Raw genomic sequence first — 13,380 nt, forward strand, 5'->3', positions numbered from 1 at the left:
GAGACTTCAAGTAGACTCTGAAGTTCTAAAGCATCAGGGTAATTGATCCAGTGAAAGCCAGTGCAGTAAACTGTGCATGGCCTGATCCACCCATCTCCTATTTAGTTGCTTCAGTGGAGAGCCTAGAATCATTAGAAGACTGCATTAGCCTGTTATTATAGTGTTTCTCTGACCAGCATGTACACACCTTACTACACATTTCACAAGAAATTAATGCTCTTAATGTAACTTAATGTAAAGAAACCATCAAGATACTATACTTTTCATTATTCATATCAGCAACCTCATGCTTATTTATTCTGCAAAATTTCCTATCTGTTTTAGAAATTACAAGATTATGAGATAATGAAATCATCCACTTTAAAACTTCTCAAGCTATGATTTTACTGATTGAGATAGACCAGTACTCTGTAAAACTTAAGATTTCCAAAGCTCCTGAAACCAAAGGAGTTATCCATTAACATGTTTCGCTGCTAGCTCACACCTTGACTGGAAATAAAAAGAAATCAAAGAGTAAAATCTGTTTTGCAAGCATTTTACATGAATAAAAAAACGGGGGATTACCCTTTTTATTTCCCCTTTTCAGTCTAAGTTCTGAATTTCAGATTTGCAGAGACCTCTGGGGAATAGGTCTCCTACACCTGCATTTTGCACATGATCCTATTTGCAAAGTACTGTTTCTGGACAACTTTATTGCCAGTACTTTACTATTTTGGAAAACATGGCATTCTTACTGTTGAAATTCAGTGGAGACAAAGACGAAAGTAGATCAGGAAGTGGGAAGTGGGAAAGGGAAAAGGGAGAGGAGATGGGAAAAAGGGACATACTATGTGCTTTGGTTCTCCTCTTCCTTTCACAAATTTTTACTTTCAGCCTCTCTGTGATAGGGGATTAAAATGATCTAAACACTAAGGACAGAAGGACAGTAACTGGAGACTAGATGAGATATTAGAGTCTCCAAATATCATAAAGGCAGAAATTGTATTGCTTCTTTTGTCAAGTTTAGCTTTGACCTACCCACTTGCTACTGTTTCACAGAGGATAGCCAACTCCTTTTTCTTCCCACCTCTCCCTCCTGCCTGTAGTACTTCTATGATACATGTGATCAAGGCTTGTGCAGGTATGAAGAACTTGATGGTAAAATATCAGTGTGGTTTCAAAACTTAATGCATTGAATTAATTTAGGAAACTGAAGCATATAGCCTGGTAACATGATTAAATAAACCAGAATGCCTTTATTTCTGCCTTGGAAACTTTTAATAAGAACTGTAATAAAATAATACTGCGTGGTGCAAGAGGATTCATTACTTTGTTTATTTGTCAGTGAAAGAGAAGTAGATGGATTTCAGGGAAAACAGAAATGGAATTAAAAATGCCTGGCCTGATTTCATTAACCAAATTTCATGAGATTCTACATGGATAATTCAAGCTGTACATGACTTTTTCAGGCATCTTTCATATTCATTTTACTATAAAGAAGAGAACTTTATCTCAACCAGGCTACAAATCTGCTTATTTTTTTTGTTTTTCCTTTCAACTTCCCTTACTGTAAATTAGTGGGAATATGATGATACTGCTGAACATGTAAGTACTTTTCGACTGGGCAGAAAAACATTGTGTGTTTGGGTTGCAATTTTTTTGTCTTGCTTGTTTGCTTGTAGCGTTGTATGGTTTTGTTTTGGGTTAGGGGGTTTTTTTGGTGCGTTCTTTGGGTTTGTTTTTGTTTTTTGTTTTGCGGGGTTTTTTTTGTCATTTGCACAAATGCATGTACCTGACACCAAAAATTTTCTCTTATGACACCTTTATCCTTTGTTGTTCTTTTTTTTATTTATTACTTTCCTAAGGAGAGTAGAATTACTGTTGCTTGCCTGTGCTGGGGTTTAGCATGATGCCAAAATGTACAGCACTGATTTGCGTTTTCATCTTTTTGATGGCTGTCACTAACTTTGCCTCACAATTTCTTCTTTACAAATGAAATAGAAGTGGTTCAGAGTTACATACCAATAGCTGTATTTTTCTGTATTCATTTTAAGGTTGGGTTTTTATTCTTCTGGTGTAACTGAAAGCAGAAGTCAGTTGTGCTTTCTTTTGTATAAAATAAATACATGCTATCAGAAAAGCCAGATGCCCTGCAGTGTTTATGCCTAAGTGATAACGTTTGCTGTATCCAAACCACGCTTTCAGGCATTACATGCAGCCATAACTCTTACACCATGAGGTACTGATTGCTTTGGAAGAGGCTAGCATCTTCATAGTCTTTCTGTTTTGTGCTTTTGTGGGTGCTTTTTTGCCTTTTACAGTTGAAGTCTGGTAGTACCAGGTACAGTTTTCTTAAGAATGATATTAAGTCTTTCTTACTGATTTTGGCCTTACAGTTCAACGCAGTTCTGAGATAGATAGAGTATAAGAAGGGGTTATTTTGATAGTAGATTGTTATGAGCTGCTTCATTTTGTTATTTGGGGTTTTTTTTTTTTTATTTGAACTATTTTGCCCACTCATTCTGATAATTTCCTAATTATTTCTAAATTGCTAATTACTGACTGTAAAAACAATGCTGAATTATACTCACATCTTTACTAAGCTCATATCCACTATCTTGAAAAATCCATATACTATTAATAGTTTGGCCCATGATTTTTATATTAACTTTTCATGGCTCTTCTATCTGAGGGATGTGTGATTGCACATTTGCTATTTATTCTAGATGTATAAATACACCATCCCTCTGGCAGCACTGAAATTTAGTTCAAGTTCATTCAGGCATATGAAAATGCAAAGAAGTAGTCCAATGGTTACAGGCTGGAAGCTGGGGACTCTGGGCCCATCAGTTGCCTCCAAATACTGTCCCTTTGTATTTGCATATGAGATTTATTTATGAGTGTCAAAACATACTCCTTTTCCTTTCCTTGTAGCAGAACATAAGTGTAGTATATTTCTCGAACACCATCCAGCATCTTCTGTGTGCATATACATGTGTGCACCCCATTGCTCTGATATTTACAGATTGATGTTGTTGTTACTTTCCTCTAGCTGAAGAGCTACTTGTTTTGTAGCTGCTGTCATCTGAGGGCCATCAGATCTATCCCCTGACCAGATTTTTAGTGGTGTTTTACATAGTTCTTTTAGACCTGAAGGGCTAGTTCTCCTGAAGTCCTTTCAGATATTGAGATGCACAGTCTCTCCAATGACTCAGGTTGCAGTGAAAGTGTTATGGAAGTACTGAGGCTTTTTTGTTTAGCCAAACCATCACTACTTACAAAGTGTGCATGTAAATGCAGCATTTTTCTTCCTAGGCATTTTAGAACTATATCAGTGATATCCTGTTAATAACTAAGTTAAACTGAGTTTCTCATATCTACGTGTGCATGTGTTTCCCAGTGTCAGTAGTATTCCTCAGGCAAGGTATTTCAGAAGACTTTTTTCACTGTTCACACCACTAAGTCTTTGGCCTTTTGCTTTAAACTACCTGAGGCATACTATTTAGATGTGTGCTGTCCTTTATTGCTTAAGTGAGTGAAATGTTTTGCATTATCAAGTATTTCACACGGTACAGTCTGTTGGTGCACTCAAATGCTTGCCAATATCACTGCCAATAGCTCAAAAGTGTAATATAAACGGGGTTTCTGAAGTATTCTGCATTCTCCTGGCAAGCCATCTATTTTAAATTAATTGTTCTTATTTTATTTTGTTTCATCTTAGGAAATGATAATTTCTGGGCTTCAGCCTGAAACCACATACTCTTTCACTGTGACAGCCTATACAACTAAAGGTGACGGAGCACGCAGCAAACCCAAACTTGTATCTACCACTGGTGCAGGTAATACTAATATACAAACTAAACTCTAAATTAATCCTGTGACTTTTTCTGCTACTGTTTTTTTGTTCCTACTATTTGGAAGTCTTCTGTTCTGTGAGAGGTGTTTCTAGGATATAAGATTTTCTGTTTCAGTACTTGGACCTGATATATTTAGAAAAAACAGAGCCAGTGACTCCCTTTGTCCCTTTCTTAGTTCCAGATGAGGTCACTTTATAGTGATCATTGGTGTCTTCTTTGAGAGGAAAAAATAGAAATTCAGAGTTGAGAAGGATATTTGAAAAACTTGTAAAGGGTTTTCAGGATCTTTGTGAAAGTAGCAACACTGCTGCCTGCCAGTAAAAATGTTGAAAGAACCCATCTGTATAACATTCACAACTTATCTCAGAAGAATGTAGTTATTAAAGCAGAGAATTGGAAAACAGAATGAAACTCCATCCTGTGAAACCTTGAATTCCATGTTGATTCAGGGATATTTTAAGGAACAAACTGGGGCAAAATACACCTTTCCACTGTGTTCAGTCTGCATTTGATCTCAGGTTGTACTGAATGCTGGACATCTTGATTGCAAACCATTGCAGCAGCTAGCACAGATGGGATGAATCAAACAGCTTTTAGATGAGGTGCAATTTTACTGTTTTTTTTAAATGTGTCACTGTGGTACAGCTTAACCAATTGATGCTACCACACGTTTGGTATGATGCTTACCTACAGGTGGTCACAATCTGTAGCTATTGTGTTTGTTTTCAGGGGTTTGTAGTTTAGCCATTAAGGATATTTTATTACAACCACATGTAGCATCATTACAAGCTCTCTGAATAGCAATGTGTTGTTTATGCTAATAGATAAAATCCAAAAGGCATATGTATTTGTATTTATAGTGACTGATTCAATTTTTAAGACAATCACTGAATGCAGAATCACCTCTTATATTAGTATTAAAACCATATATATCCTTTTTTCATTAGATTCCTTGGAAAAGTATCAGTCTTGGTGGCTAGATGCACAATGTTTCATTTCAGATCTCAGGACACATTCTAGTCGTTACTCTTGGCTATTGTTGAAACTGTCTAACTTCTTATCTTTCCTGAATTCTCATACTCTGAGAAAAGGGTGATATGTATTTCTGGCATGTATTGGAAGTTGACTTAAGGAAAAGAGACCCTCGAACCATTACTCTTTTTTAAAGTTCAATTCCCAATTTAAACAATACAATTATATAAATTATGATTTTATTAGCTCCTAGACATAAATATAGGTTATACAAATATGCTTGCAAAACTTAAAGTTTCACTGCATTTAGTTGTTATTGACTGTTCTTGTGTCATTCTACCAAGATCTCTGATGGTTCTGCTTTAATAAGACAGAACAAATTCTATGTCCCAAATAAACTTGAGTGAAAAGCAATAGAGAATCAGAGGCATGTCTGTAAATGTAATGCATATAACACCATTCTTGTAGTTTGCTTAACCCTGTGGACAAATAATGCTTTTTCCTGGGATTAACAGCTAGTTACTGTTTTGCTCCTTCATACATCCCAGACTGTATGAAATCTCTACACTTGGTGTTATAGCTTGCTGTTTTTGAGCTGCTTTTGTAAGAAAAAATTGTATGCAGATTTTTGAAAAAAAGAGAAACTGAATATAGTCAGTACCAAGAGCTTCCTGCTCACTTTCTGTGAGAATGCATGGCACAAGGGAAGGAGTGAGGCATTTACACCAAAGGATTGTATGTCTGTAATGCAGACTCCTATTCACTTGGAGTTTCCACTTAATTTTTTTTTTTCCTAAAAGGATACTATTGGAATACTACAATAAGGAAAATTAAGGATCTGACTTTCTAGTCTAACTTTTTAAGTTTGAATGAGATTGACTGTGATTTTATTTGTAAGAGATATGAAAGGAGAGTAGATGTCTGAAAATTTTCCAGAGAAGTGATCTGTAAGGTGTTCAGACAATAAATAACTATTCAACCGTCCTGTTAGTGATACAAAAGCATAATTTACGTTTTTATGCAGGAAAAATTCACCAAACATAAGTAAGCCTACAGTATAGTAACTCAGTTATTAGTACACTCACTGAATGCACTTGATATTTTCTTTCAAGAATGTGCTTTTGTCTTATGTTCAGTTTCCTTTCCTCACTAATGAAATCAGGTGGAATAAACACTGTTAGTGAGCATTTCTAAATCAAATTTCTTTTTAAATTGCTTGGGGCAGAGGTTACAAAATATATGGTAACAAGATCTTGATAAAAATGAAGACTTAATAGTCAGTGATATCATACATTTTTTATGAAGATTTTAATCAGACCTTTAATTTCTGTGTAACAGTTGTTGAAGAATCTCATAGGGCAATAGCTTGTCCATTACTTGTCATTTGCTTTTATACTGGACACCACTCTTGAAATACAGATTTCAGCTAAAAGAAGAAAGTTTATATTAAGGCAGTGGTGTACTTTATAGCAGCTAACAGAAACAAATTATTTCAGATAATTTGGCAAAGGCAGATTGCATTTCTACTAGTAGTAGATAGCAAGCCATTGCAGCAGTAATGTCTGTTAAAAGGGGTATGTGAGAGATTTCTTGCTATGTATTAATGGAAGAGGATTTCATGAGATCAGAGAATTTATTTTATTTTATTTTATGGACAATTTAACTTCTTTGAGGCTCGTGGAAAATTCAGGTTATTATCAGAAATTTCTAGACAGAGCTATTTGGTGACACAACTGTATATATGACTGCACAGCATCCTGTCTTTTGTCCTAAAAGACTGTAATATTCATAAGTAAATTATACTGAAAATAAGTATTAACTGAAAGCTGTCTGAAAAGAAATTCATCTGCTTTGCCACATCAAATGGGCTTTATGGTATTAAGAACAAGTGACCATTATTATTTACTGGTTTAGTCACAGGTTATTTTATTGGATAAGCAAAATTTGTTAATCACCTTCTTCTGATCAAGAGGAAGTATTAGTGTCTTACTTTCTCTGTGGTTACCACAGAGGTTAATATGCAGTACTGATGGTGAAGTCTGCCACAAGAACAACAAAAAAAATTAATTGCAAAAATAATTTAGTTATACCCTCCAGTAATGTCTCCTCTAGGAAGCTGAAGGAGTATTATTCTTTTTAGGTAAGCTGTTCTTTCCTCTTCTAATCTGGTGCTGCTAATAGTTAGAATGCAGAGAAAAACATGGCCTGCAAAAGGCCTTCACAGCCTTCTCTTTGTTCCATAAAGACTTCTAGTTATCAATAAGGAAAAGTCAGAACTAATCAGAGAGATACTCTTTACACATCAGAAGGTGTAGGAAAACACTCACAAGATTCCACAATAATGGTGCCAGGTGAACTCAACATTTCAATTTAAAGATATTTGGAAAATTTATATAAAACCTACCTATAGTTCTTACGTAATTAGAAGCAATGTCATGACATTTGACAGATGTAATGAGGAAAGGGCTTGCTACTTGCAGAATTTTCTTCAAGACATGCCATTCTTCCCTTGTTCCTAATTCTTTAAGGAATGGTAGTTAGACCTTCTGACAATAACAATCTGAATTGCTGGGAACTAAGATATGTGACAAAATCTATTGAGGTGTTCAAGTACAGGAACCAAAGCTCACAGTGAAGCAGTTACATTCACATGGATAGTCTTCAAATGCAGATGAAACTAATTAGTCTTTGTTGAAAACTGTTGTCATTGTAGTACTGCTCCCAAAACTGCTCTAGTTTCTGGACCTGTCAAATATTGGTACAGAAAGAGCACCAAATTTCTAGACAGTTTTGGATATGTTTCATTATCAAATAAATCACTGTAATAGAAATAGAATTTTTTAAAATAGAAGTATTAATGAAAATATAAACAAAATGTATACAAATGAATGTGATTAAATTAAAATTAATTAATCAATTAAATAGAAACAATAAATGAGAATTCATATTGGGATTCCAAAAATGTACACTATATAAATTGTATAATGGTATTTCTGGCTTGATCAGGACTGATTCAGTCCTCTCTGGACTGATTCAATTAAATTCCTCCTCAATGTCTGTACCACACTTGCAGTCTGAACTTCTCTAAAAGACAAATCACCAGTTTGGACTAATGGGTGCCAATTAAGATTTTGATTGCATGTAGTGTATAGCTTAAGAAGAGCTACCAATTTAGCCTTCTTCAAAAGAAATCTAGTTCATGTGAGTGAAAACCATGCTGGAAAATAAATCATATGTGATAAGCCATGGTGGAAAATATTAAATTCCAAACTGCACTACCTTCCCACACTGAAGCAGTGGAGGCAGAAGTGATTTGTGAATGGAAACTAGAATGACAGAGCTCTAGTCATGTGAGGTAATGATTTTTGAGGGCAAGGTTGTTCTGACTGCCACCACATTTTAAATATTAATGATAGAAGTTATGTTCAACTTACGTAGAAGTTTTTATTTCTTCATGAATTATTTTCCCATTTACAGGAAATGTGTCTTGGATTAAATACATGAAAGCAGTACCTTTTGTTTCCAAACAAGGATTTGTGAGACAGGAGCATTCATAAGATGTTTGTTGGGAGTTTACTTCTTGGTTTGCGTTCCTAGATCCTGTGCCTCTGAATGTGCTCTTTTTTTAGAAATAATGGTAAGGGAAGAAGACAAAAAAGCAGTAAATGTCTCTACTGTTGCAGTTCCTTATACTGCATGACTAAATAATGCAGGAGCCAGACACTATTTCCTCATTAGGACAGTAATATCTGGAACTAAGAGTGAGGAAAGAGCAAACGTATCCCTATTCCTGCTAAAGCTAGCCTCAAGAATTGTAGGTGCAATTGTGTTTCTATGTGTCCTCTTTAAATAACATTGTGCTACAGTTCCAGGCAAACCTCGGCTTGTGATTAGCCACACACAGATGAACACGGCTCTAATTCAGTGGCATCCTCCTGTGGAAACTTTTGGCCCGCTGCAGGGTTATCGCCTGAAGTTTGGCCGCAAAGACATGGATACACTGACGACCATGGAGTTCTCAGAGAAGGAAGACCACTTCACGGCCACAGACATTCACAAAGGAGCTTCTTATGTCTTCAGGCTCTCAGCTAGAAATAAAGTGGGCTTTGGGGAGGAGATGGTTAAAGAGATTTCTGTTCCTGAAGAGGTACCCAGTGGATTTCCCCAAAATCTCCACTCGGAAAGCTCTACTTCTACATCAGTTCAATTAACTTGGCAGATGCCCCTCTTGGCAGAAAGAAATGGCATTATCACCAAATATACCATCTTGTACAGAGATATCAATGTTGCTTACCAGCCAGTTGAGCTCCCTGTTGTTCCTGCTGATACCACTATGACACTTTCTGGCTTAAAACCAGATACCACTTATGATGTAAAAGTACGTGCCCACACAAGCAAAGGGCCTGGTCCATATAGTCCAAGTGTCCAGTTCAGGACACTACCCGTGGATCAAGGTAGGATTTGTCTGCTTATGGCGTTGACCTTTAAAGGAGTATCGGTCTTTGGATATCAGTGTTTTTGAAGGTATAAATAAAACTGACCAGCCCCTTCATAAAAATAGGTTCATCAAACACAAAAGGTAAAGTATATGAATCTTAATATGTTTTGGATGCCTTAGAATTCAGTTGTCCCTTGCCAAGCAAGTTCTGGCTAACTTCCTCACAATATTTTCAGGTAAGGAAAAATGTGTATTGAGTTGTCACTAGATAAGAGTGAGAGCAAGTTTAAATGTGATATTTAAATATGAACAAACAGGTAGGAGAATTGAATCCTTGTTGGTTTTTGACCTAAATGGAGAGCTAATACTTCCCAAGTGGCAGTGGAAATATGGCAAGATCTGAGCTCCAAGATGTTGTTTATATACATTGTTTCTTTTTTTCCAGCAGTGTTTGCAAAAAATTTTCATGTTAAAGCAGTAATGAAGACTTCTGTTTTGCTGTCCTGGGAAATTCCAGAAAACTACAATTCAGCTTTGCCTTTTAAAGTAAGTTACTTTCCATTTGTACAAGACAAAATAACAGAAACTAGATAATGTATTTACATGACTAAGTAGCTTACTGAACATACATCGAACATGTATTGGGGGTATCATTGTTTCTAAGATAACTAATTTTTCATTCACTGCTACACTATTTTAAAGGAAATAGTGAAAGTAATTTTTTTTTCCCTTTTTTTCTAGTTCTTTCAATAGCGAATGCAATTTTGTACCATTTTGGTTTTGTCTCCTCAAGGTACAGCAGCACATTTTTGATATGCAGCTCTTTTACTCCACTGGCTATAGCTTTATCCAGATTCAGATACTCAGTGTAACCTGCAGTCTGCCTGGAATTTCTTCTGTTTCGTTCTTAATCACTTGTCATCTGAGGCAATGGCAAGTGAGGAACATTGTTTTAGAAACTAAATGGTACGAAAACCTTTCTAAATAAGGAGTCTGAATGAAAAAGTCACATAGTTTTTAACAAGAGTACCTTGCTGTAAATTCTGGGTTCAGAAAAAGCTGCTTGCTTTGAAAAAGTGAAATTTGATTTCATGAGTGTTTGCATTGCTTTATATTAATGCAGTACTTTTTTCCCTTTAAAAGTGAGACATTTACTTGCAGTAGTGAATTCAGTTTTACACTCTTTTACGCTGCAAAATGCCCAAATAAATTTGAATTTATAGCTTGGTTGATTCCTGAATTCAGTGTGACAGTATAATTTGCCTTTTCCTAGTAACCAAAACTACCTTTGTGTATTAACTTAGATCCTTTATGATGATGGGAAAATGGAGGTTGATGGACGTGCTACTCAAAAACTGATCACGAACTTGAAGCCAGAGACGTCATATTCCTTTGTCCTGACAAACAGAGGGAATAGTGCCGGGGGTCTTCAGCACAGAGTGACTGCAAAGACTGCGCCAGACGTGCTCCGCACAAAGCCAGTCTTCATTGGAAAGACCAACTTGGATGGCATGATAACTGTGGAGCTTCCAGAAGTACCCTCAAACGAGAATATAAAGTGAGTGAATGAATGATGCACCATTGTTTTTAACTCCAGAGAGATTGTCATCCTAACTCTTGATGGCAGATCACAGCTTTATTCTTCATAACAGTACAGAGACTACAGTACTCTGCAGTAGTATTTGACCTGATATCAATATAATAATTGACACAGTAAACTGGGAGGTACTGTTGACACTCTCAAGAGCCAAGAAGCCTTACAGAGGGGTATAGATAGATTGGAACGCTGGGCAGTCATGAGTGGCATGAAAATTAAAAACAAATGTTAAATTCTGTTGTGAATGTCCTTGAGTTCATCCGACAGAGGGCAAGAAAGCTGATAGAAGGACTGAAAGGAATGTACTGTAAGAAGGCTTTGAGCTTGTCTAGTTTGGAGAAAGGAAGACTTAAGGGCTGACCTCGTTCCTCTCTGCAGCTTCCTGAGAAGGGGAAGTGAAGAGGGAGCTGCTGATCTTTTCTTCCTGAGATCCATTTATATATTTATAGAACACAAGGCAGTGCCTCAGAGCTGCATTAGGGATCGTTCACATGTATTAGGAAACATTTGTTTTCCATGAGTATTTTCAAACTGGAAGAGGCTTCCTAGTCAGATGGTTAATGTCCCAAGCATGTCAGTGTTTAAAACTGATATGTTAATTAATTTTTTTTAACTTTTGCTCAGCCCTGAAGTGTTGAGGTAATAGGAATAGATGATCTCTGCATGTCAGTTCCAATTAGAGTGGTTAAGTTTGTCACATAGCCATGTATGAAAGACTTGTATGGAGACTGATTGTCCTTCAGTTTGCAGATTTTTCTCAGAATACTTCTGGGTTTCATCATGGACTGCAAGATGAGGGATGCAGAAAACCAGTTATATTTTGAGCAATATATCATCTCAAAAAGAATGGATAACCTGCTACGTTGCTGTAGCTCCTTGAAGTACTCAGACTCAGTCACTCAAAAATTATATGGAGTTTTAAAGAATTGGTACTGCCAATTACCTGAATTAATTAATTCAGGTTAATTAATTCTGATGGTTTTTATCAGGATAAATATACCTTGTCCTCTCCACTGGTCTCAGAAAGAAAACAAGAGATTTTGCTAAAAAAATTGATGGTTTTCTAGATGTTACATAGTATTTGGAAGGGAAAAGGTGGTGTGGAAATTTAAACAACAGAAACAGGACTAAGGACCTGAAAGCACATGGTCAGCAGGGATTAGAAAGGTTAGACAATAAAGATTTGCCAGGAAAACATGAAGCATGATACAATCAATAAGTGTTACTGCTCTGCTTATAGTGATTCTTGTTGATCTGTAAGGTTCCCATATGTAATGTAAAGGAAATGGGGAGGAAAACGAGTCAGTCCACTCCCTGGTGGATTTTTACAGCTTTCTAGAAAGCTGCCCCCTTTTTCATTACTGACTGAAGATTTTGAGGCAGGTAAGGTCAAGAAATAAATGACTTTGAAACATTAAAAAGATGAAAAACTGAAAAATGTAGTCATTATCATTAGATTGAGTAAGATGCAGTTAGTAACAAATGCAGCTAAGGAAGACTGAAGATGGAATGAGTCAAAAAAGATTTATGAGGCAGAGCATTTACAGAGAGAAAAATGTGCAGGATAGCATATCAAACAGTAGCAGAAGATAGCACTGGAATAAAAGACAATTCCCTTCTTTTTATATAGGTTAAAAAAGTTAAAGAGGCTAAGTGTCATCAGAAAAGGTACATTAAATCTAGAGGGTCCAGCTGCCAATTTTACAAATAGTGTATTTCCTATTTGTACATCTACTTTGTAAGAATATTTGATCAGGCTTGATAAAGTAAAACACAGCAGTAAAAATTGACTTGACCCTTGGAGCAGGAATACCAAGGCAACTACATACTGAACAGAAAACTGACTTCATGCTTGCTAGAAGTAGTAGGGTTATTCTGCATTAGTCTTTGTGTGGGAAGAACAATTTCATGTATTAGTTATGTTGACATTTTTAGACATGCTGCTCCTCTATTGGTACATGATATGCTTAGGATTGTCCCTAGCTTAGAATGAAGTACTGAGAATTTTTCAATACTACTAATTACACAGAAACTAAAACAGGTAATGGTTTGCTCTAATGCAATATAGGTAATGAGATGGAGGGTAATGTTATAAAAGCCTTTGTAATATTTGTAATTAAAGATGGTAGTATTTGGCAATGTTTGAAGGTGATACAGCATAGAAATTGGTGCAGAGCTAACTTTATGATTAGTAAAATGTTTCTTTTGCTCATCTCAAGGGAGCAAGTTCTTAATTTTTCTTTTAGGGATTTGGGCTATTTCCAAAGCAATTTTTATGTGTAAAGGACAGTTCATATTTTTCTGAATGTCTTGCATCTTTGAAAAGTCTGAAGTAAAAGCAGAGTTTTGTGGAAGATTTTAGGCTCTCAAATACTCGGTCGATACAACAATACCCGAATAAACACTTCATTGCTCACCCTCCTCCCTCCCCTCTCCCCTAGGAAAAAAAAACTCAGCCTGAAAACAAACAAGCAAATAATGAAGAAAACTATAAAACATATTTTTCAGGAGATGCTGCATTAGCTGAAAATTACAGA

The 13,380-nt window shown here is 36.0% G+C and overlaps 1 protein-coding gene across 2 annotated transcripts in view; it reads left to right on the forward strand.

Annotated features, from left to right (window-relative positions):
• PTPRD (protein tyrosine phosphatase receptor type D) overlaps window positions 1-13,380 on the forward strand; it is a 354,920-nt gene that overhangs the window by 241,906 nt on the left and 99,634 nt on the right. The window contains exons 13-16 of one of the 2 annotated variants that reach the window (XM_056514163.1): window positions 3,701-3,818; window positions 8,675-9,262; window positions 9,692-9,792; window positions 10,551-10,804. In XM_056514163.1, coding sequence (XP_056370138.1) covers window positions 3,701-3,818; window positions 8,675-9,262; window positions 9,692-9,792; window positions 10,551-10,804 — 1,061 coding nt within the window. The remainder of the gene's footprint in view (window positions 1-3,700; window positions 3,819-8,674; window positions 9,263-9,691; window positions 9,793-10,550; window positions 10,805-13,380) is intronic. The other variant, XM_056514162.1, reaches the window with a different exon arrangement.

This window comes from Oenanthe melanoleuca, chromosome Z (genome assembly GCF_029582105.1).
Source record: "Oenanthe melanoleuca isolate GR-GAL-2019-014 chromosome Z, OMel1.0, whole genome shotgun sequence".
NCBI lineage: Eukaryota > Metazoa > Chordata > Aves > Passeriformes > Muscicapidae > Oenanthe > Oenanthe melanoleuca.